Raw genomic sequence first — 24,761 nt, 5'->3', positions numbered from 1 at the left:
CAGATTTGACTCATAATATAAAAAGTAATTTCAAATATTTTTCAAATATTTTTTTAATAAAAAATTAATATATTAATAGTCACTTTTTAATTATTAAATAATAAAAATTAAAAAATAAAATAAAATACATTAACAATGATCAAATTGAGAGGTGATAGCACATCATTTTCCTTTACTTTAAAGTCGCAAGAAGCATCAAATCCCCAGTCAATTAATTAATTTTAATTTTAATTTCAATTTCCTGGTATTGGAGTTGAACCTTTTATTTTTTAGATGAATTATTCATATAAGTACTGGGGTTTCATTCTTCTTAATTATTAATAAATTTTTTTCTTATTCATTAAAAAGATCTCCCATCAATAATCAGATCTAAGGTGTTTGGTACCGTGTCTTCTTCGTATACTCCTTTTGATTAGAACATTAACACCATTGTTGCTAATATTTATAGTGGGGTTATATTCCAATCTATTACCCTTATTTGAAACAATAATTATTATGTACTTTTGAAATACGAACACATGCTATTTTTATTTTTTTATATAAAAAAAAAGAATTTACAGAAACAATTTGAATGACATAAAATCCTATTATAATTGAAGAGCATCATGCCATTAATATTTTTGGATTAGCTAATAGTTTTCCTATTTGAAGACTAAAAATCATTGCACAATCATAAGTTTTAAAATTAAATTCAAATAATATCTTTAACCTTTTTTCATATCAAATTTAGGTTTAGGGAAAATGAGATAATTTTCACTTTCCCAACTCACCGGAGAGTTTGAACAATAAAGCATGTTTGGATAAAAGAATGGTTTTATCTCATCTCATCTCATCATTACAACTTTATCATATTCTCACACAAAATATAATAAACAAGAATTCTTCTACAGGTAGTCAATTTGGGGGACACTTTGCGGACTCCTGCTGACATGGCCTTTTTTAAAAAAATAGAATTGAACAAGAAAAGAAGAGAACCATGCTTCACGAAGAAGCTTCATATTGGTTTCTCGCTCAGTATGAACAAGTGCACCTACGTCTCCGTTGGCCCGTCTCCTCACCGAACGTCTTCGCAAGTCTCTCTCGCAAGAAGAGAACCATGAAGAAGCTTCAGCTTGCTTTCCCGTTTACGAACCAGTGCAACATTTCTTCTCCAAGTCCCCTGTAAAGGAAAGCCCGAGAGCTTCAACTTTTATTATTTTTTTGGATTCTTTTTTTCTAATTGGTATCTATTTGCTTTTACTAAAAAGTGACAGAAGAAAAGTAGAGCCACCCCCTCCTACCTTCTACTACTAAAACCACCTCAGAAAACCAGAACATACATTCGGCAGTTGTTTGTGGTATCTACCATGGACGTCCACGAATTTTTAGACTGTCACCGTTTGGTCAACTTGGGTGTTTTGCCTTATATATTGGTCATCTCTTCTTCGTTGATCGCTCAGAAATTGAAACTGTTGCGATTGTATCGACTTTGTCTGAGCTTCTTCAATTCCTTCTCCACTGAGCCTTCCACCTCTCGGTTATTCTTCTTCTTCCACATCAAGTTCTAGTAGCCGCTACATGAGTCTCCATTTCGGTCCAGCTTCGAGAAATTGTTTTTCATGGGCCCTGATATTTTTGGCTTGCAGAAGCTAGGGGGAATGGGACGAAGGAAGAAGGAGCTTATGGGGAATGGAGAAGAAGGAGAAGGTTGGGGAAGAAGGAGCAAGTTGAAACACACCGTTTCAATTTTAGTCTTCAATTTGGTCTCCCACCAAAAAGCAATCCGCACCATTTTATTAAACCCATTCCAAGTCAGCAGGGGGTGCGCAAGCGGTGCCCCAATTTGACTACGGGTAAAGTTTTTCAATAAACAATTCAATTTTTTTAAATTTTAAAATAATAATAATATTAAAAAATAATATTTTATTTAACTTTCAACTAAAACTATCTTAGATCTCATCTCACTATCCAAACGAAGCTAAATGTAAGAAACCCAAATTAATGACATCGCATTAGGGATTATCTGCTGGAAGTTAATAAATTGTTATTCCTAACAGAACCTACAAATTAAGCCCAATAAATTTTCATCGAGTCTACATCAATGTGTTGTAAAGGAACTAAAGAGATATACACTTGATTTTATCTGTCTCTCCAAAGGCTAATAAATTCAGCTTCGCTTTCTACATATTAGTGGGTGATGCAAGCAATTGTGAAAGAAAAATTAATGCAAAGGATGACAAAAGTCAAAATGGGAAAGAAACATTTTTTATTCTTCATTGGCCACAGAAGTAGAGAAGAACTAGCTTGCAATACATATGGCCTATCAGAGTTTATCCTTTATATTATTCTTCTAAAAGCATTCATTCCTGATCATGGACACATTGAATGGGAACTTCATCAAGAACTATAGGGTGGGGTTAAAGAGAACTGCATATATGGAACCATTGAAATATATACACAGACATTCCTCAAGCCTATAAGAAAATTAATAAATGTGTACAATCTAAGAACATCTATGATCTTCTGTCATTTATCAATTGTAAATGCATCATCATAAGAAACAATATTATTTCCTCTGGTTCCAAGAATCCTAGCTAGGAAACAAGGTGTAGAGTATGTATTAGGCAGTCAAATGAGACTGAGCTTTACACTTTCATCGTCTCGGGTTAGAATTTTGGGGGGCTTTAGCTGACAATCATAAATTTTACACAAGATTATCGACATATTTATTAGTTAAACGACATGAGTGTGCATATATGGTGTGAAATACCATAAATTTTAAATAAAGTTTTCCTGCTTCCATCTAAAATCATTGCTCACTTTCGAAGTTGTGGGTAATAAAAGGAGAGAAAACAGAGACTGAAAGAAAGATGTAGGAAACTCGTGGGTTATGCATTTTATATTGTATTTCGAAATGTTTTGGGAAAAAATCGTAGTTTATTTTTACAGATTTGGAACTAAAATAAGTCTTAGCAAAACCCTAATTACATATTTCTTTTTTGAGATTTTTACAGAATAACACAGGTTTCTTTAATAGTTTCATCCATTAGAGGGTTATTTTTTTTTTTACTGGGGATTATGATAGTTGTTTTAAATTTTGGGCTGGTGGCTAATGAAACTCTTGAGGTGGCCAATGGCCATGCGACATGTGAATGGCCAACTAGTTACAAAACAAATGCTTGAACAGCCCCAATTATGTGGCAACTACTATTACCTGCATTACTGCAATTGTTGACAGGAGATCCTTCCACTGATGAAGCAAAGCACAATCTTTCACTCTAATATTTCCAAGTTCAGAAACCAAAGAGTTCAGATCCCCAACCTAACAATAACAAATTGCTTTAGGCACAAGGATAAATAAGCTCAGCTTTGAAATGAGATACTTTTTACTTCTAATGATAAAATTCGAAGAAAGATGGGGGCTTAACCTTGTTTGGATTCAAAATCCATCTCAACTCATCTCATCTTATCTAATCATTATAACTTTCCCAAACTTTCAAATAAAATATAATAAACAATTCAACTTTTTCAAGTCCCAAAACAATAATAATATTAAAAAAATTATATTCTAATAATATTTTATTCAACTTTCAACTCTCCTCTCATCTCATCACAACTTAACTCACTATCAAACCTCCCCTAATAGAATAGACTCATTGACTGAGGTTCAGTTGAGTTGGCATTAAGTTGAATTATATCCCATTGATGGTTTGCTGCATGTCAATTGTGTATGAGGACATTAAAGTGTCATGATAACCAAGATAGTACTGCACTAGGGAGTTCCATGATTCAGGAAAGCTAAATAAGATTACTACATATGAAAAGAGATAAGAAGAATGATTGCCAAGAGAAAAAAAATATGTAAAAAGAGATAAGAAGAATGACAAACTGTACAACAAATTTTACAGCAGGAGCCCCCAGGGGCCAGGGAGATGTATAAGAATAATTGGAAAAGAATCTGAACGATATAAAAAGATGAAAATTTGTTATAGGAGAGAAAAGTGAGTGAGCGGAAGTCATTTGCAATAATCAGTGACCCAAATGAGTGGCTCTGAAATACCTTTTTATAGGCAAAGATTTATTAATATTCAAAGAAGAACAGATATTGTCTAGGTACACAGGATGTATACAAGAGGTGACTCTGCAATATTGAATATGATATATAGGACTTTTTTTTCTCCCAAGTAAATGATATATGGGACTTAAAACAGGGAAATGCCTGCTGTCAGAGATAGTGTTAAATGTGGACATTAACATGTGGGCATCGGGCACACTTTTTAACAAGGTTGTACCAAGTGATCCAAGTGAGAAGATGGAATTTAATTGGAAGTCCAAATCACTAAATGACCTCAAGGATCATAGCACCCGTTAGAGAAGAAAATGGCCCCAACACCTTCACTGATACAAGTATCCAAAACGACCAAGATAGGACGATAAATAAATAATCTCTAAACAAATGAGTGCATCTCCATGGCCATAACATGAGAAAGCACGGATTATTTTGCATCTAAGTTTTTCTTAGGGAAGCTCAAACCCTAGACCTACCACAATCCACCACCCACCAGGGCCACCACTAATCCAAGAAGGTTATGACATGAAATATTTGGAAATTTCTGCATATAAAATCTGACTTCCCTTTCAAAGAAAAAGTTATGTGCAAGACCAATTCAGAGGATTAGAAAAGGAAAATCACCTTCGATAACAATAAACAGATTTGAGGATCCCATTGCCTGCATAACATCAACAGCTGAGCAAATAGCATCATTCACATTTTGGACATCAGTATGTAGCATCCAAAGAACCATATAAAAAAATAACTAAGCCACAAACATGCCAATTTTTTGGGCAGCAGACACATTGGTGCTCACTTTTGCCCCACCAACAACTGGAAGGCGAAGAGTGCTAGCCTTCAAAGCTTCAGTAGCCCCCAACAAAGAACTGAAGTAATCCCAGTCCATGAGAGCCCACTCTTCCAAATATGTCATCTGCACCCATAAAGCACAATTTGAATGAAACGCAACATTTAGTGAGAAAGCAGTACCAATAAACCCTCTTATGCACAAGCATGCATGCATCTCAATATCTTCTTGTCATCGAGAAGAGATAGAAACTCAAAAGAGTTAGCTGATGTTACAATTTTTTCAGTACACACGACTTGTGTAACAGTATTAGAACCAACTGACCCAGGAGAAATTTAGGTGTGTCATGAATTGCTTCCCTAGCTCATCCACAATTATTCAAATCTTATCTAAGAGTTAAGTCCCTCGTGGCCTTTCCGGAAAAATTCATGGGCAATGGGCACAGAAGGGAGGTGGTTCTCTTGAGACTTAACAATGGAATGAAATACAGCATTAAGGACAACTTTCAAGACTTGTTGCATACCTAGCAATTGAATCATTTGACAATCCACCAATAATGATGAAAAACATGGATAAACCTAAATACTATTAAAACTAGAATGACAAAAACAATGCTTTCAAACAGGGGATGTCCTTTGAGCAAATGTAACATCAGGGGATGTCCTTAGGATGTAACCATGCCATGTTTGGATGTCTCAAACTGACTGAACCAATGGCAGAGCCAGGCAATGTGGTCACAAGGCGCAACTTATGTAGGACCCAACCTATGCAAATGTCAAACGAAAAGCAAAAGACTGAGGCACAATGGGCATGAGTACTCATTGCCAATTTACTACTTGTATCATGCATATATATATATATATATATAATAAATTCATGTCAGCAGACTGTCCAAACAAGTAATGATTTGATAGCAAGATAATATGTCACAAACTGTGGGATCCTGTCATCATGTATCACACTAGCTGACTTATTTAGTTCTGATTAACCATAAAATTATATGCAGATAATAGTCTTCAGTACACAGAGTTCATACATTGACAACTTCTTCATAGGAGCAAGTCTCGTAATCTTCTCCTCCTTGCCAGACATTCAACTTTTTTGGCTTTTGACCTTCCTGCCACTACTGAACCCTGCAATCTACCACGGTCATTGCTCTAGTTCCATGAATAGTAGAGAATGAGAACACATTCTTTTTTCTCAACACATTTTATTCATCTACTTTCCCTTCACAATTTTTTATACAACATCATAGAATCAGAACCCCATAGTAGCACTTGACATCTTTAGCTTAAAATGCACACATACAAAACTTGAAAACATTACACCATTATCTGATACATCCAGCTCCAACAAGAATAATGCATATACTATTTTTCTCGCCTAAATCATACTTCATCCTTTCTACCATCATCACGAGTTTTTCATTTTTAACATAACATTTCATTGAAACTTAAAATGGCACTGCATACCTTTCAGTGGGGACCAGCACATGATATCATGAGTCAACTGTAACTTGAATCGCCTAAAGAAAATTTTGGAAGCAAATAATTGTAACCTACTAACCATAGATCGTATTGAAGAACCGAATAAATTTGGATGAAAAACATAACGATAGAGTAATTATACCATGCATCAACAGATAATGGGTAACGAGGGCAGAATCACTAGCCTGCGCTAAATGGAACCAACTAAAAAGAAAGAAAATCCAAGCCCTGAAAGATACCCATTGGGAACAAAAGAGTGGGGGTTTTCCCATGCGCATTGTTTGAGACTACATAACCGCATTCATCTGCATTTGCTACAGTTCTAAAAGACAAAGGGCAATCGCCTATTAATCTTGGATCTGATTCTACTTTCTAGACCTCTTGTTGAACTTCTGTCATGATTCCAGGATTTTCGAGTAGCCCTCGCATTCCCAATTCCCGTGTCATTGATGTTGTACCAGTTCCTGCAGCAAATAGGTACTGTGACAGACTTCAAGGTGATACCCAAGTAACTAGATCATAGACCAAGAGAGGACTGCGGACAAGAAACCAATTAGGTGCAAAGTCAATGTCTCAGAGTCGTGCATTTAGTTTAGTCAGGCTTAATGAGTCTGTACTCCGTGCGGAAGTCATATTTACTCTTTCCATCCCTTTGTAGGTGGCACTTCCACTTGCAGCTTGAGCACAAAGGTAGGACAGTGACTGCAGCCATGAAACTAAGCTGGGTTTGCGTGTGACATCGTCAGACTCTGCAACCTGTGAATATAGCTCATTGAGAACCATATTCTGGCCATCTTTGGGTAGCTGGACGACCAGCTGTGCCAACAACTTCATCAAGTGTGGTAGCACCTGGAAAAATAAGTAAATGCAAACATTAAATAAGTGTCTTTTCTCTCAAACAATATCATTATTTGTATCTTTTCAACTTTCTAAACAAGAGTCTCTTGTATACTTGAATAGTGTCTTTGCACTTTTGAATAAATTATTACTTTTTGATAGGTGCTTTTTAATAAAATTCATCTTCTCCAGCGAAGGGTTGCCAGCCTCTAGATGTAGCCCGTGTGTTGTTTTCAGCGCATGGGAGTGGCGAGGGAGAGGTTTTGGGGCCATCTGAGAGATCTTTTCTTGCTGAGGATGAGATAGGGTCACTGATGGCATTGCAGTGGGCATCAATGGAAGATCATGAGATGGATGGGGAGCCCATACCGCTGAAGGCTTTACCACCAGTTCAGCATATGGTTTCAGACTGGGTTTTGAATAAGGTGCAGGAGATTCAGCATTGTGTGGAGCTGGAGTGTGAAGGATTCGAAGAGCAATTTATGGCTTTGCTAACGGCCATTGAAGTGGGAAATATGCAGATCAAGAAATCTGATTAAAAAAAACAGCGGGAGCTCACGAGATTAACTTGGTCAATTAATTATGAGGGCATTTCAAACCGTGAAAGATCTAAAGGGAGGGGATCGACAATTTCTTTATGAAGCCTAAGATTATATTATGGAATGTCCGAGGGCTAAACGAGGTTAATAAGCGCTTGCAGATAAAAAATTTGCTCCGAGGGTGGAAGGTAGATATTGTGTGCTTGCAGGAAACCAAAATGGAGAATATTTCAAGCAGCATCATCAGCTTATGGAGCTGTTCATATGTTAATTGGGTCTTTCTTGCTTCGATAGGGGCGTCGGGGGGTGTCCTATTTATGTGGGATAGAAGGGTGGTGGAAAAAATGGAGGAATATATCGGGGAATACACAGTGGCTTGTTCTTTTCAAAATGTGGAGAATAATTTTCGATGGGCGTTTGCTTGAATTTACAGACCGACCTTGGACAGTAGCAGAAATTCTTTATGGGAAGAGGTGGCCGGTTTACACAACTGGTGGGAACTTCCTTGGTGTATAGGTGGAGATTTTAATGTTATTATATTCCCAAGTAAAAGATCAGAAAATAGCAGGTTGCGGCCAGCAATGTCGAATTTCTCGGATTGTATTTTTTACTTGGGCTTGGTGGACCTTCCTCTCATGAAAGCATTCTCATTGGATTAGCTAAAAGCTAAATCCAATGAGTATTTAGCTATTAAAAAGTAAAATATGCTCACATTGAATTAGTTAAATTCTAAATATTTAGAATTTAGCTACAGTGACTTTCAAAAATTTTTTCAAATTTGAATGTTACTGTACATATATCAAATACATATTTTATTGATTATTTCTCTCTCCCTTTCTTTCTATCACATATTTTATCACAATTAATATATTAATTTGACTTAGTGATATATTAATTTAATAAGAACATGATTATTAATTAACATATAATAAGTAGAATAGTAAAATAGTAAAATATGATAAAATTAAATAAATTAATAATTAAAAAATTAAATATTTTTGAAATTATTAGTTATTCATTACCATATAATGAGTAAATGTATAATCTAATATGGAGATTTAATGTAAATAACCAAAACAAAATTCATCTTATATTATTTTATTATTATATAATGAAAAAATAACTATTCCAATGTGGAGATTTATGTGAATGGAATAGTCAAAAGTTAAATTTCTTACATTCATCAAAACTGTCCTTTAACTTTGGCTAATCCAATGAGAGTGCTCTCATGGGTAGTGCATTCACATGTACAATAATCAAACATGATCAAAATTAGACAGATTTTTAGTTTCCCTAGAGTGGGAATCTCATTACCCGGAGGTATGTCAAAAAAGATTGTCTTGCCTTTATTTTGATTATTTCTCTATTTTGTTGGATTGTGGGGGAATTCAAGAAGGAAAGAGATACTTTAAATTTGAGAATATGTGGCTAAGAGCTGACAGATTTGTGAAGCGGGTTAGGCAATGGTGGTCGTCCTATCAAATCCAAGGTACCCCTAGTTTAATCTTGGCAGGTAAATTGAAAGCCTTGAAACAAGATTTAATGTGCAGTCTTTTGGTGATATAGGCAACCGTAAGAAGTCATTATTGGAGGAGCCTCATGAGGTAGAGAGAGCACAGGAGGGACGTGCCCTATCACCAGAGGAACTGGCTTGGAGAACAGAACTAGCCTTAGAACTAGAGAGGATTACTCTATTGGAGGAGATTTCTTGGCGGCAAAAATCTCAAGTTTTGTGGTTGAAAGAGAGTGATCGTAGCACGAAGTTTTTTCATAGAGTGACAAATTCCCATAGGAGAACTAATGCCATTGAAATGATGAATATGATCTGTTTGCATGAAGATCCCTGTGATCCAAGAACATGTGGCTGGATATTTTGAGCAGTTACTTACCGAACCAGAGGGGTGGAGGCCGAAGATTGATGGGCTACCTTTTGAGTCCATTGAGCAGCAAAATGACATTTGGTTGGAGAGGTCGTTTAAGGAGGCTGAGGTTCATGAAGTGGTAAGGAAGATGGTCAAAGACAAAGCACCTGGGCCGAATGGATTTTCTATTGGTTTCTTCCAAGCTTGCTGGAAAGTGGTGAAGGATGACATAATGAAGGTATTTCATGAATTTTTCTCGGTTGGGAAATTTGAAAAAAGCCTTATTTTATTACTTTTATTCCCAAGAAGATAAGGCCATCAGGGGTTAAGGATTATCGGCCCATTAGCCTTGTGAATGGGGTTTATAAGATCATTTACAAGGTGCTTACAAATCGATTGGGAGGAGTATTGGGGCAGATCATTTCGAAACCCCAAAACACATTTGTACGGGAAAGACAGATACTGGACTCAGTACTCATTGCCAATAAATGCTTAGATAGTAGAATCAAATCGAGTAACTTGGGTCTTGTGTGCAAGTTGGATATGGAAAAGGCTTACGATCATGTCGATTGGGAATATCGACGACGGGCTTCTCAATTTGGTGAATGGCTGCTCAGTGGGTTTTTTTAATTGCTCCCGAGGCTTGAGGCAAGTAGATCCTCTGTCCCCACTTCTCTATTATAGTCATGGAGGCATGTAGCAGAATGATATTAGCTATGGTTGATAACAAGTTTCTCGGTTTGTGACATACATCGAGGTACTATTCACATTTCTCATTTGTTGTTTGCAGACGATACCCTTATCTTTTGTGAGGCAGAATTAAGCCATATTCAGGCTTTAAGGGCATTTCAACTTTGCTTTGAGGTTGTCTCCGGATTAAAAGTGAATTTATCAAAGTCAGAATTAGTTCCAGTTGATAATATTCGTAACATCCGGGTGCTAACTAACACTCTTGATTGTAAGGTCTCTTCTTTCCCTATGAATTATCTTGGCCTTCCTCTGGGGGCTGCCTCCAAGGCTCAAACTATTTGTGATACAGTAATTGAGAAAATTGAACGAAGATTGGTAGGTTGGAAGTGGTTGTATCAATCGAAAGGTGGTAAGATTACACTAATCAAAAACACTCTTTCCAACCTACCTACCTATTTTTTATCCTTATTCCCAATCCCTGCGACTGTGGCAACACATATTGAGAAATTGCACCGTGATTTTCTTTGGAGCGGACTTGGGGATGAATTTAAATTTCATCTGGTCAAGTGAGACAAGATATGCTCCTCAATCTCTTCTAGTGGCTTGGGAATCAGAAATCTAAGGGTGTTCAATCGGGCTTTAGTTGGGAAATGGCTTTGGCGTTATAATATGGAACATGAATTTTATGGAAGTCGGTGTCTGATTACAAGTATGGAGCTTCTTTTTTTTTTTTTTTGGGGGATGGGGGGTGGGAGATGTACTAAGGAGGTAAGTGGGGCTTATGGCATGGGTCTATGCAAGTACATTAGACGAGGGGGGGGAGTTTTTGTTCGGCATACTAGAATTGTGATGGGAGAAGCTCAATAATTAAATTCTGGCACGACATATGGTGTGGAGATCGAGCTCTTAGGGACTCATTCCCATTCACACTTGCACGTGAGAGAGAAGCTTCAGTGGCGGACATTATAGAGAGGGAGGGGGATTTACTATAGTGGAATGCGAGCTTTACTAGGACGGCCCAAGATTGGGAAGTCAACAATTTTGTAAAATTCTTCCAACTCTTATACTCTATGAGACCGAGCAATGAAGGGGTTGATACTTTGAGGTGCTTACCTAATAGAAAAGGTATTTTTTCAGTTCGCTCTTTCTATAAGGCCCTCACACAATCGCATAGCAATCTCTTTCCATGGAGAAGAATTTGGAGAAATAAAGCTCCTCCTAGGGCGGCATTTTTTGCATGGACAGCGTCTCTGGGAAAGATTTTGAAGATGGATAACTTACGAAAGCGTGGGATGATAATGGTGGAATGGTGTTGTATGTGTAAGCAAAGTGGTGAGACTGTGGGACATCTTCTACTACACTACGAGATCACTAGAGCATTATGGGCCAATGTATTCCAATGGGTAGAGCTAGACTGGGTTATGCCGGCTACGGTAGTTGAACTTCTGGCTTGTTGGCCGAACCTCGGCAGTATTCCACAAATTGCAACAGTGTAGAAGATGATCCCTATCTGTATTCTATGGTATATTTGGCAAGAACGTAACGACCAGATGCTCGAAGACAGTGAACACTCTTTGGAGGAGATTAGATTACTGTTTATTAGAACTCTCTTTCTTTCGGCCAAAGCAGTAGTTTCAATGGCCTCGATTTTCATGCTTTTCTTATTTCTATTTATTCCCCCTAAATAGGTGTAATCTCTTGTATACTACCTGCGTACTCGGGTTTTGCCTATTTGTATCAGTATAATAGAATCGTTTGCCTATAAAAATAAAAATAAAATAAAATTCATCATTACACATACAAGAACATGCAGAACAAAAATTCAGAAAAGATGGTGGGAGTTATTTTCTACTTCTATCTCAAGCACATTCAATAGATATGAAGTCAATTGATAACTTCAGCTGAAATATATAGAACCCATAATGGGGACACAAACAAAATTGAAGGGACTGACTTTTCACAGAATAGAAAGAAACGGAGGGAATTGAACCAAGAAGTTAACGAGTAAGTGGCATTAACTAAATAAATATAACCTGTATATCAACAAGGGAGATAAGCCGTAGAAGCAAGTCTAGAATTTTCTTGCAAGGCTCCGACTCTCCATGCCAATTCTTCCCCATACCGGCCTCTTGAGAGATGTCACCACATAGTGTGTTGGCTTTTTCCACAAGACTGTGGACGCAATAAAAAATGGCAGGACTTCCAGCAGGAAGATAATGAACCAAGGCTGCAACTCCTGAAGCCATACCCTCAAAAGGAGTGATGCCGGGATATCCCTACATTACATCAAAGTTAGTATCCAATCTTTTGCTGGCAAGTTCACGATATGCTTTCAATAGGTTTTGTTACCGATAAAGATCTCTGCATGTAATAGAAAGCAAGCTGCTCCTTTAATGATACTCTTTCATCCTGATCAGAATCCTTCCCTGAAGATATGAATGCTGAAAACATGGAATGTGATGCTCTAGCAACTTTTCCATTTGGATGTGCCATATGTCTAATTGCATTTTATAAGGAAGCGAAATGTTCACCATGATATAGAATGTAGGGGTTCTCGTAAAATTTGATCGTTTAATTCAAGGATACAGAAACATAGTTGGAGCTACCACCTTCCTAAGTACAAAAATAGGCACACGTTCAATGCAAGTTGGAATGACACGTAGGTAAAACAATATGCGAGCAGTTTGCACACCATCCTTGTACCATACATATTCCATCTTTTGAGAGGAGCAGAAATCTACAAAACAACAATTCAAATCTTAGCATGGATAACATCTAAAGGGAGAGAGACAAAAAGAGGGTGGGGATCATTAGGGACCTTGAAATGGCAGATATAAAGTTAAACATGAAAACTACAGTTTAGATGGCATATAATCCATACCTGGTCCATTTGTCAAATCCGTGTAAGAAGGCATAGATTCCACAAAAGATACTATAGCAGATTCGTTCTCCTGAACACTCCCTACAACCCCTCGAATTGTATCCATATACTCTGGTAAACGAATGCGGCGGAAGTACTCTAGACAAGAAAATGAAACTAATATGCGTACTGATATGTCCTTGTGTGTTTCCTGGCTGAATTTTGTATTTAATTTGTATTTTGTGACAGCCAATGCAAAAAGTACAACCATAAGGAAAGCAGATTCAGCAATTTTCTCCATATCCCGAAGTAGTTCATCCTCTCTACCTCGAAGCAACAAAGCTGCCCGCCTATGTCCCAAGTAGATATCTTGACAGTAATCCCATAGAAGATTCTCCACCACACATTTGCTCTCTACATCTACTGAAGCATACAGATTGCAGAAAACAGCAGTTATGGCCCCTGCTTCCTTAAAAGGAACACTATCCACATGTTTTTTTACCTCACCATGCCCCAGTCTTACGGAGTTGGCATGTGGGAAGTCAAGTAATTTAGTATATAAACGTCTTAAGGGAAAGATTTCAGTCAACAATGCAGATGCAAGGCATATAAGCAGAGGGGCCTTTGAAGAAACCAAGCCACTTCGAGCAAGTGCTAATGAAAAACACTGCAGTAGAAAACTGTTGGTGAGATCATTACCTAAATTAGTAACACCACTTCTGGAAATAATATTTCTTGCAACAGATTCTATCCGATTCTCTGCAGAAATCCTTAGTCTGGAAACAGTCTCTAGTCCCAGACCACTCATTGTATATTTATTGAGAGCCCTCAATGCTCCAGCCGCAGCCATGACAACAACAAAAGGAACATAGTTTGCCTTTGAAGTCTCTAAAGCTTCATGGCCAAAAACATCAATTTTCTCAAAAGAAAAGACATTGATCAAACCAGATAACACCCATTCAATCAAATGCAAAATCATGAGCCCATGAGACACACTGCCATGAGGCCCACCTTCTCTCCCCCAAATTCCCAATAGAGAATCTAAAATCTTAACATAATGAACATTCACAGAAGACGACAGAGCATACCCCATCCCCGCAAGGATATAAGAAATAAGATCTTCTGATGAACCAATCAACTGGTACTCCTCCTCCAACAGTCTACAGAGCATATCCAAGCAGACTATTTTAGAGCTTTCAGATACAGAAGGCACCAAAGATAATGCACCCAGAAGGAGAACACCCTCAGAGAAGAAGAGTGGACTCTTTATGGAATCAGACTGAGCATTGAAAAGTTGAGAAATGATGTCCACAGTGGAATCAATTAGAACCAGAGAGGGTTTGAAGGCTTTCCTGACCCAGATATAAAGAAGCCTTAGAAAGAAAGGATATGATTCAGGCGGAAGAGAGAGGTTTACAGAGGAAACGATGGAAAGGATAATCTTAGCTTGCGGGTCAGCCACATGAAGAGACGTTTGGGAGTTGAGAAGGGTTTTCAAAGACTGGAGGTGATGGGGACGAAATGATTGGTGTTGAAGAGAGTCTCTAAGCTCAGCCCAAGCTTGAATGATAGATCGGGCCGATGAGGGAGAGGAATATGAAGAGCCGACGTTGCTGCTACCGCCACTAATGCTTCTCAGCCATTCTTCAAGGAAAACGGTATTGGCTTGTTTTGCCATCTCACAATTTCCAACTGAAAAAAAGAAAATACTACATTACTTATCCCCACAAAAGAAAAAAGGGCTACAAATATCAAATTTAAAGATGGAAAAATCCCGAATGTTCGCTACAGGTAGAGCTGGTTGAAGTTTTACAGCCAAGTGATCGTATTACTGAATAGCATACAAATTCGATATATTCAACGAAGCACGGTACAAAAATAACTGAATTTGTACCTTGCCAATAAAATCACCCATAATAATGTCCTCGGAATCACTTTTATGTAACAGTGCTGCTGGAATATAGATATTACTTATTGGGTTTTTTCCATTCATCTCTTACTGAAAGTTCTATGATGATAAAAAAAAAAAGAAAATCTTCAGAAGCATTTAAATATTGTAAGGCTTTGCAGCAACGAAGAAAATAAGCAAAAAGCTTATACAAACCAATTTGAAAGCAGAAATATATGAACTGCATACGAGAGAAGAATACGCTCTCTCAATAAGAGATAGAAATAGAGAAGAATTACCCATCAGAACAACACGAAGGTGTACATCACCGCAAAATAGGAAAATTGAGAGAGAGAGAGACCTTTGAGATTATACTGGGTGAACTTCTAGTTCTTTGTGGGCTTCGTCTGAATTGAGTCGATCGGGAGGGAATTTCTTTGAAAAGAGGGGGAGAAAAAGGCCGTTGAGAACTTCAGATGTTGGAGTAGAGCAGAGTCACTCACCGCCTTGGGTTTCTCTTTTTTGCCAATCGACAGACCGGATGAAGACGGAGCTAGCGTTTTCTTTTTCAAATAGCCATTAGCATTGGCATCATATTCTTTAAATTTTGATTAATGTATAATTTTTTTTATTTTTAACTTATCATTTAAAATTTAAAATTTATATTAGATTAATCAACATTTTCTTTATAATAATAAAATATTATTATTATTTATATTTAATATTTTTAAATTAATTTATATTTTATTTTATTAAATTTTAATGACCTCCAAGAATCATATTCATTTTTATTTTCACAATTCAATAATTTATAATATAATAATTTCATATATATAGATAATAAAATCTTATATGAATAAAAATCTTAAATTTATAATATAATAATCTCAAAAAATAATTTTAAACTTGTTATAATTCTTTTTATATATAAAAAGAAAAATAGATTCACTATAATTTATATTTTGGATGAAAACAATTTAACTAATTCTACGTTAAGTAAATATGGATGATATTTGTTAAATTTAAAGATGAAAATATATTTAGCTAATCGAACGACAATACTCTAATATTTAAGAAGAGATTAAAGGGACGGTTCGATGTCTTGGTGTAGTTGGCTAAAACGTTAGTCGTTTCTAAGGTTTCCACTCTCTAGTTCGAGTCTGGGAGACGCCATTTCTTGCTCATATTATACCTTTTAGTTCACATCATATATATATTTTTTTAATTTTTGTTTTCTTTTGGGCTTTTTCCTTAAAGGATGGACAAAAATCGTCATGACCAATTAGAATGTAATCGGTCCAGTCCAAACCTTTAGCCATCTATCTAATTCGATCCATATTATGTTGACATTATATATATATTTTTAATTTTTTTCCTTTTTCTTTTGAGCTTTTGCCTTAGATGGGTAAATCGTCATTGAGTTTGACCAATCAGGGATGTAATCGGTCCAATCCAAACCTTTAGCTATCTATTCGATTCGATACATATTATGAGCTAAGAACCTCTTTTTCCTCTTTTTTTTTTTTTAGATGAATTAATACAAAAAATTAATTAAATTAGTAAAATCAATAGATTATGTAACTAACTCATTAAAAAAATAATTAATTATATTTATAATGTTAATAGTTACTAATTTAATACTTTAGTAGAGTATATACCTATATAATAATATATATTATCATATGATTTATTGTATGATATATTAGCTAATTGATAATATATATTATTTTACATTTTATATGATCAATGGTGATAGATTAGAGAAAATTACATAACTAACTTATACAAATACTATATGTAAGTGATTCAGTTGGTTTTGGTCCGGTCCAAAAAAACTACACCTAGGGACCAAATTGAAAATCGAATTTTAGAGACACCATGGACTGAGACCGAGTGGAGGTGAATTCAGTCCAATTGGTTTTTCCAGTCCAAACCGAAAAAATTTCACCCCTATGACCAATTGAGTTTTTGAGACATGAACCTACATACAATTGGTAATTTGGTACTCCATGTTATTAATTATAAAAAAAATAATATTTACAGTCATGAATTGTGTAAATGTTGTGCACTCTTTTTAAAAAAAGTAAATGCTGATAAAACTCACATAAAAAAATTATTTTTTTAATAATAGATCATATTCTTTTTTTTTTTAAAATATATATATAACATTTATATAATTCATAATTATATATAACATTACTCTTAATAATAACTAACCGTATAAATTGCGAATATGGGCTCAAAGTTTAAACCGACACTTTTAGTTTTAAAACAGAAATTGGGAGGCACTGATACAACTTCAGCTATAACTTTTTCCGAGGAGTGATGTCTTGGGTTAGTTAAATTTTAAAAGCTTTGCTTGGTATAGAGAGATTGATTTAGTGCGCCTTAATTAAATGCGGGGAAATATATCAAAACAGATGGGAAAAATAAATGAATTAATGTACTAAGTAAATCTACATAGGCCACTGTATTAACTATTTTATTTAGATAAATAATATTTATAATCGTAAAGTATATAAATATTATATAATCTATTTAAAAAATTGAATAAATATAGAATTAATATTTTAATAACAGACTTAATTATTATTTTTTTAAAATCATGCAACGCTTACATATTTTATGACAACAATTTTTAACAGTACTCTTAAGAAAATGCAGACCGTCCTCTGGTCATTGTTCTTTGGCTTTTACCATCTCTTTTGTATCTGATCTTGTTATCTTAATAATTGTTGATTACGTAGGTGGCCATGCTAGTCACTGAGTAAACCGGTGGACCTACTTATTTCTTTTAAATTTTTCTATATTTCTTTGAAATGTTTCACCATACGATTGCTCGAAACAATAATAAGAGAATTGGAACGTCATGGAGTCTTGTCATACGAGTCTCTCAATTTTATGTAATTGATATTTTTGAATTGAAAAATTCTATTTCTAAGTCTTATACACCACACATCAATTTTTTTAAGATTTTTTTAATTTTATTTTCTTATTAAATATGTGGTATATAGATTATGAGTAGAATAATTCAATTATTTTAAGAATAATAAAACTAAAAAAAACTTTAAAAAAATTTTAAAGGAGACGTTAATCACTTACTCGACCGTTTGTACTGCCCAAATTAAGTAATTCAAACAACTTAATTTATGTTGAAAAAAAAAAAAAACTTAATTTAAGTTGAAAATATTAATTATTCGGTGATAGCTAGCTAGCTAGGAGAACAGGTGCCGTTCGATATGTTCCTCAATATATAATATTTTTGTGTGCCGCTTTTGGGTACAATTGATGCATGCATGGATGCAGACGTCGAGATCACTACTTCAATGCATGCATGACTGAAGGTTTAATGCATTCAAAAAAAAAAAAAAAAACCTACCAATTCCTATTTCTGCTTGTAGGACCTCTTCTTCCTTAAATTGATGAGTAATGATACCCACTGTGGCGCCGCCGCCGCCTTTGCTTGAGATTGGATAGTGACTAAAATATCGAAATATATAATACAAATTTACACATCTCTCATACATGATAAATGATATAATATGCATCTAAGTATACTAACAATATGTAATAATGTAACAGCAAAAAAATATTAAAAATTGACTAATTTAAACAATGCGATAAGCAATTACAAAGCACATGGTACCATACTAACATTATATCCCAACATTGTCCAAAAAGTATAAACAAGTATCATAAATATTTACCATCCCATAAGTATAGATTATAATTTAAATCTCCTAAAACACGGAACCTTCTTAAAATATAGTTATACAAAAGTTGAGATCTAAACCATAGGTTCCTTTTTTTTTTTTTTTCACAAAACAACCTAGGTTCCCGTTTTCTTCAAGAGGGTTTGAGCTTCACACGCTTTTCCAAAATCCTATATTTATCCCGATTGTTATGCCGTTTGAATTCCGCAATAAATTCAAGTATTCCTGAGATCTCCTAGGCGATGGTCTCAAGTCACTCCAGGATGGAGGGCTCAGGTCGACTTGTAGTCATCTTAGGCACGATCATCTCCGAATGAGGAGGTGTCGTTCTTTTCCTCTTGGTCATGGGTGTCATCTTCTATACATGTAACAACTTCTATCATTCCGATTGGGAAATAATAGGAGAAACTATCACAATGAGATTTCAAGAGATTTCAACAAGTAATCACACAACATATTACAGTTAACACAAGCATACAAAAGGTACATCATGAAATGCGTGCATGAACATGTACTTGACATATGACTTGACCATTTTCAAAAGACTTGTAACAGAGATTTTAACTTTTCAGAAACACTTATTAACTTTTCTTATTCACGTGATCAGAACTTATTTTATCAGAACATATCACAAGATTTGTAGCGAGTGGTCCTTATCATATCCCGAGATTTACATCAAGTGATCCTTAACATATAAGCTTTTATCCTTATTCAGGGGGTAGACATAACACAGTTCCCCTTAGCACCACGTGTTCCTGCTAATTACCGCACTATCAACGGTCCATACACCTTGATGAATACGTCATAAACAGAGATTCATATTAATTCGACCTTATTTCGTCGGGTTACATGCGTTATGTACCCACTAGCATTAGGCGCTTCCTCGCTTTGGCATTCTTTGAAAAGAATCCATTCGAGGCTCGTAGACAATACTTTGTCAACCTATGGGTTACCACACTATTCTCGTAGATGATACTTTGTCAACTCATAGGTTACCACTCTATTCTTAAACACTTCAAAGTGGACAGAGAAGTTCCACCAGGACATTCCTTCATCCTAACACTTAGGGTCACGATAAAACTTTTAAACTATTTTTTTTTAAAATACTTTTTGAAAACACTTTTCTCCAAATGGATGTGCCATGACATTTAAAACATGCGTACTTATACTTGACATATGACATATAAAAACATGTTTAATTTATAGCATGATAACGTAAACTATATAAGATATCAAAACACATACATGGAATCATGAGAAAGGGCCTTGGCCAAAACATATAGATGCAAAAACATGAAGAATCGTCATTTGAACATGCTTATTCTTCTAACATACTTGCTTAGAAATCAAAGCATAACAAAATAAAACATAAAATCATGGTATTTGGTCAAGATCCGAAACTTCCAAGATATGGTATAGCCGAATCCTCAAGTAATACAAATCAACCACAATATTTTCCTTAGAACCGAAACATGCTTAGAACACTCTTGCCATTTTCATCTTGAACCAAAGCATACCATTCATGTAATATTCAGATTACAAAATCACATAAGCATATTCAAACAAACGAACAAGAGATAGCAAACCAAAGCAAACATAACAATGAAAGGATTTACACAAATATATACAAGTATTAACCAAGAGTAAGTTGCGTATATACTTACAAAAATCTACATAAGGAAATACTAGCAAGCTGTAAATCCGAATGTGCTTCATTAGAAAGTGTCTAGAAAGATCTTATTTCATGTTCTTGAGTGTGCGAGGATTTCTAGGGCATCACTTGATCTCAAATCTTTCAGACTTTAGGGTTTTTAGGTCAAAACCCATTCATTTCACTCATGTAATAAAACAAGACTTGAAACAAGATGAATACACATGTGGTGATCGAAAAACATGGAGGGTATACATCCCCCACCATTCGGCTTCAAAGATTCCTTAAAAATCCTAAAACCTTCTTCCATAAGAATTGGTAGAAATGTGTGTGTATTTCACCATTCTCGAAATCTTTATGAGATTTGAACCTCATTTAGAGTTGAGAATGTGACTTGTGTGTTTGTGTGTGCAAGACTAGGGAAAATCGATCTTTACCTTGTTTATCCTTGATGGTGGCGAAATCCTCTCTTTAAAAATAATCACCCTTGTTTAGTTGAAAATAAAGTGCAAGAATCTTCAAGTGAAGGTGTGAAATGAATGTAGAGAAGTTGAGAACACATGCAAAAGTCGAAAAAGGCCAAGAAGAAAGTCTTGGGCGTGTGGCTCTCTTCCTTTTTTATAGAACTTTTCTCAATCCCTCATTGGTTGCTCGAAGTCCATTGCATGTAAGACAAGTGTCATTTCTCTCTTCCTTTCTCTCTAAGCCAAAATGACCCTTGGTCTTCCCCACATTTGAATTGCATTGGAAAGGCAAAAAGGATTGGGTGGCATGTGGGTCTTCCTTTTAACCGAAATCCTCATCTTCCTTCTATGCCCTTTCCAATTCTCAACTAAGTGCATTGTAAATTAGGACAAAGAGATAAAATCACTCTGTCTCTTCCTTTTCCCAAGAGATGAATTTTGCTTGAGTGACACATGGCATAGGTGTGTGCCATGCCCTAGCCGTCCACTCTCTCTTCTACTTCCCAAGTTGATGCTTTATCTCCTAGTACTCCTTCCCTAGATGACTCCTTATGTGCCATTAGATTAAAAATAACCTAAGTGACAAGTGGCAAGTGAAAGGGCGCATTGGAAATGTGGTAGCCAAAATTCTAAGGGCATATTTGTTCTTTGATACAAGAGTTTATTCATCTAATCTTCTATAAGCTTAATGTATGCTTGACACTTGGCAAAGTCTGCCAAATCCGAAATCCCATGTGCCATTTTCGGTTCCTTATACATCTTTTCTAGAGAAACTTCCTTCCTCTTTCCTAAGCTTTCCCTTTTCAAGAAATCTACCTTGAAACTTAAAATAAGGTCAAACAATATTCTAGGCGTGTGGGAAAATGGGTTGGTCGAAAATCTTTTAGTCTTCCTAGGTTTCTTTTGTCCCTTGATTCTTCTAAAAGATTTCTAGGATGTTGACAAGTGGCAAATCCTCTAGGGTAGGCGTGCAAACCACCTTTTGGTGTTTCCCTACACTTCTCTCTCCCCCTTAGGCCATTATCAAGGCCTGACTAAGGTTTGGATCATGGACCTAAATCCATTGAGCCTGAGATTCCAAATAGAGCCGAAAGTTATAAAGCGTTCTAGGGTCATTCCCCTCTTGGGCTCAAGTTACTAACTAAAAAACTCTAAGGCCTTCCAAAATAACGAAAGCTCATAAAATGCCATGTCAACTAAGAATAAATTCTGTGTCATGCTTAGACAAGCTTGGGTCATCACACCCACACAATATATTTTACAACACATGTTGTAAAATAAGAGTATTTGGTAAAATGATGGTAAAATGAGTATTTGGTAAAAATTATTTGTGTTTATCATTTTTCTTATGAAAATATAAATAGCGAGCTTTCTCCAACTTTCAATTTTTCATACATACGGAGAGAATAATTATAGTAGGGCTGTACTATATCATGAATCATGATTACCTTCCAACTTTCAACTTCATGAATCATGATTACCTTTCCTAAATGAATGCATCAAAAGCTAAGCTACCATATTTACCTTCAATATTATCACCAAGTACAACATCAGCTTATGTGTCTTGTGGTAGGGTTGTACAACAAATCGGAGAACCAACCGGGACCGACTTAGACTGGCCGGCCGATCTCGGAACCGGCCAAAACCGGTGAAGAGCAGGTCGGCGTGCGGTACAAAATTGATAAAATCGATATCGACCAGTTTGGCGTCGATTCGAACCTGATTCAAACTGCTGAACCGGCCGACTAAAGAAATTAATTTTTTTTTTTATATACTCTGTGCTCAAAACGACGCCGTTCTACTTAAATTTAAGTGGAACGGCATCATTTAATCCTATAGTTGTGTTTTAAACACAACTGAAACGACATAAACCAAACGGCGTCGTTTTATTTATAACGTATTAAAACAAATAAGTAGAACGGTGCCGTTTGGTTTGAACCAAACGACATCGTTTCGATATCAATCCGTCTTCTTCCTCATGTCTCAGTTCTCATCCTCTCTCTCTCTCTCTCTCTCTCTCTCTACTCTCTACTCTCTCAAAAGAAGCTCGGTCTGAGAATCGACCGTGAATCGCCACAGAAATGAAGCATCGGTCGGCGTCAGCGTTTCTCCTCCCCATCGACCGGTTTCGGCCGGTTTCGGCCGGTTTTCTCTCCAAAAACTTAAGGGTCAATCGGTGTCGATTTTGTCCAAAAATTGTGCCGAAGGGGTCGGTTTTCACCCCTATCTTATGGGTCCTACGTTACCCTATTTTCATAGGCATGCATAGTACTACTGCACTCGGACTTAATAGGTTGATTATGAGAGAAATGATATTTGTAGTTGTGGAATACACAAATACTTTGCAATTATTTTTAAAAAAGTAATAAATACGGGATCTACATGAAAAAAATTAATTTTTTACTAGTAGATTCTACTCTTTTTCAAAATGATTGTGTGGCGCTTGCACATTCTACGATTGTATATAATATTATTCAGCAATTATTATCATGAATTCATGATCATCTATTTTTTTTTTTTTTTTAAGGAATTAAAAACAAATGAATCAGAGAAACAATACATCTCTGGATCAGTAGGATGTGATTTGATAAGATTTTCAAACTACCAAAGTGTTCATTTTGGTGGTAAAGCATTGGATCAAGGATATTTGAGGAAGAACCAAAATGCATGCAGGGCTGATGGTGATGATTTTAGTTTGAGGAATAAGAAACTTCATTATATTCAGTCACCGAGGTTGGTGCTAGCTGATCAGTACGTACTTAATTCTGGTCGATATTGAGCTGATTTTTACGTCTTTTCCCGTTTCGATTTTGGCCACCCTCTAGAAATTGTAACAGGCCGATAACTTTATTCTACAGAAATCCCCTACGGATGATCGAGAAACCAAGGACTATTAATTCTCCACACGTTTCTTCTAATTGTCTTGTTTTGTCCATTTCATTGTATCTTATCGTCAACTTAAATTTTTGAGACATGTGATTTTATATATATGGCATCAAAATTGAGGTCGATCCCGAGTTTAGGCAGAAGAAAAAACAACGGCCTTCAACGTTAAGGATATGTTTGGATAATGAGATGAGATAATAATTTTGTTAATAGTAGTAAAATTATTTGAGTTAAGATATTTTATTAAATTTTTTAAGGGGAGAGAAAAAATTGAATAAAAATATTATAAAGTTAAAATATTGTTTGAATATAATTATTGTTTTAAAATTTGAAAAAATTATATTATTTTTTTATGTTTTGTTTAGAGATTTGAAAAAATTGTAATGATTAGATAATGACTAGATGATTTGAAATTGAAAAGTATTTTATATTTAAATGATGTTTGAGAAGGAGATTATAAAAAGTTTTGAAACGAATGTTTTCATCTCATCTAGAGTGTCCAAACATGACCTAAATATATCTACACATCGGCGAACAAGATCTCTAGATGAAGTAAAAAAATAAAACGCCTTGAAAGATTTGAAGTTCTGATGTTCTTGGTTAAATACTCATGAACCACTATCCAAATTGATAGACCAAGTTCCAACAACTTCTTTACAATTTAATTAAAATAATATATTTTTTGAAATTTTAGTTTGACTTGCGTTTTAATTTGATGTTTTTAGATTCTTACAAAATATTTTTTATTAAGAATTGTAAAAAATATTTATATAGTTAAACACATCAAATCAAAAGTAAAAATTAAAATAATATAATTTTATTATATAGTTGTGTACAATTTGTTATTTAGTAGTAACTTTATATGTTGATAAAAACAGAAGGAAAACAGAGTAGATTTTTAGAGAAACTTCAATCAACAACGTGAAGATTGATTCTAAATGTTCTATCCCTTCATTTCTCATTAATCTGATATATATGCTTACATTGAGACTCACAACTTTAAATCAGAAAGACAACTTCCAAGATTAGCTAATAATAGTAAGACT

At 35.3% G+C, this 24,761-nt stretch overlaps 1 protein-coding gene across 10 annotated transcripts; it reads right to left on the bottom strand.

Moving 5' to 3' along the window:
- Positions 1–800: 800 nt before the first annotated feature.
- On the bottom strand, positions 801–15,575 carry LOC108980130. 10 transcript variants are annotated; one of them, XR_004802228.1, is made up of 11 exons: positions 15,301–15,558; positions 13,135–14,805; positions 12,840–12,990; positions 12,603–12,750; positions 12,287–12,529; positions 6,468–7,174; positions 5,875–6,363; positions 4,673–4,964; positions 3,194–3,301; positions 1,281–1,826; positions 801–1,159 (listed from the first exon to the last, which is right to left on the bottom strand). XR_004802228.1 is itself a non-coding variant. In XM_035693146.1 (6 exons), exons 2-6 carry the CDS (start codon positions 14,789–14,791, stop codon positions 6,899–6,901), a joined length of 2,475 nt encoding a protein of 824 aa, XP_035549039.1. In that variant the 5' UTR covers positions 14,792–14,805; positions 15,363–15,575; the 3' UTR covers positions 6,387–6,898. The 10 variants fall into 10 exon arrangements, 2 of the variants coding, with proteins under 2 accessions (XP_035549039.1, XP_035549038.1); XR_004802229.1 differs by lacking the exon at positions 1,281–1,826 and having other exon boundaries at positions 818–1,159; XR_004802227.1 differs by lacking the exons at positions 801–1,159; positions 1,281–1,826 and adding an exon at positions 2,392–2,667.
- Between the last annotated feature and the right edge of the window lie 9,186 nt (positions 15,576–24,761).

The sequence above is a fragment of the Juglans regia genome, chromosome 8 (genome assembly GCF_001411555.2).
Source record: "Juglans regia cultivar Chandler chromosome 8, Walnut 2.0, whole genome shotgun sequence".
NCBI classification, from domain to species: Eukaryota; Viridiplantae; Streptophyta; class Magnoliopsida; order Fagales; family Juglandaceae; genus Juglans; species Juglans regia.
This window is presented reverse-complemented; position numbering and strand designations above follow the sequence as displayed.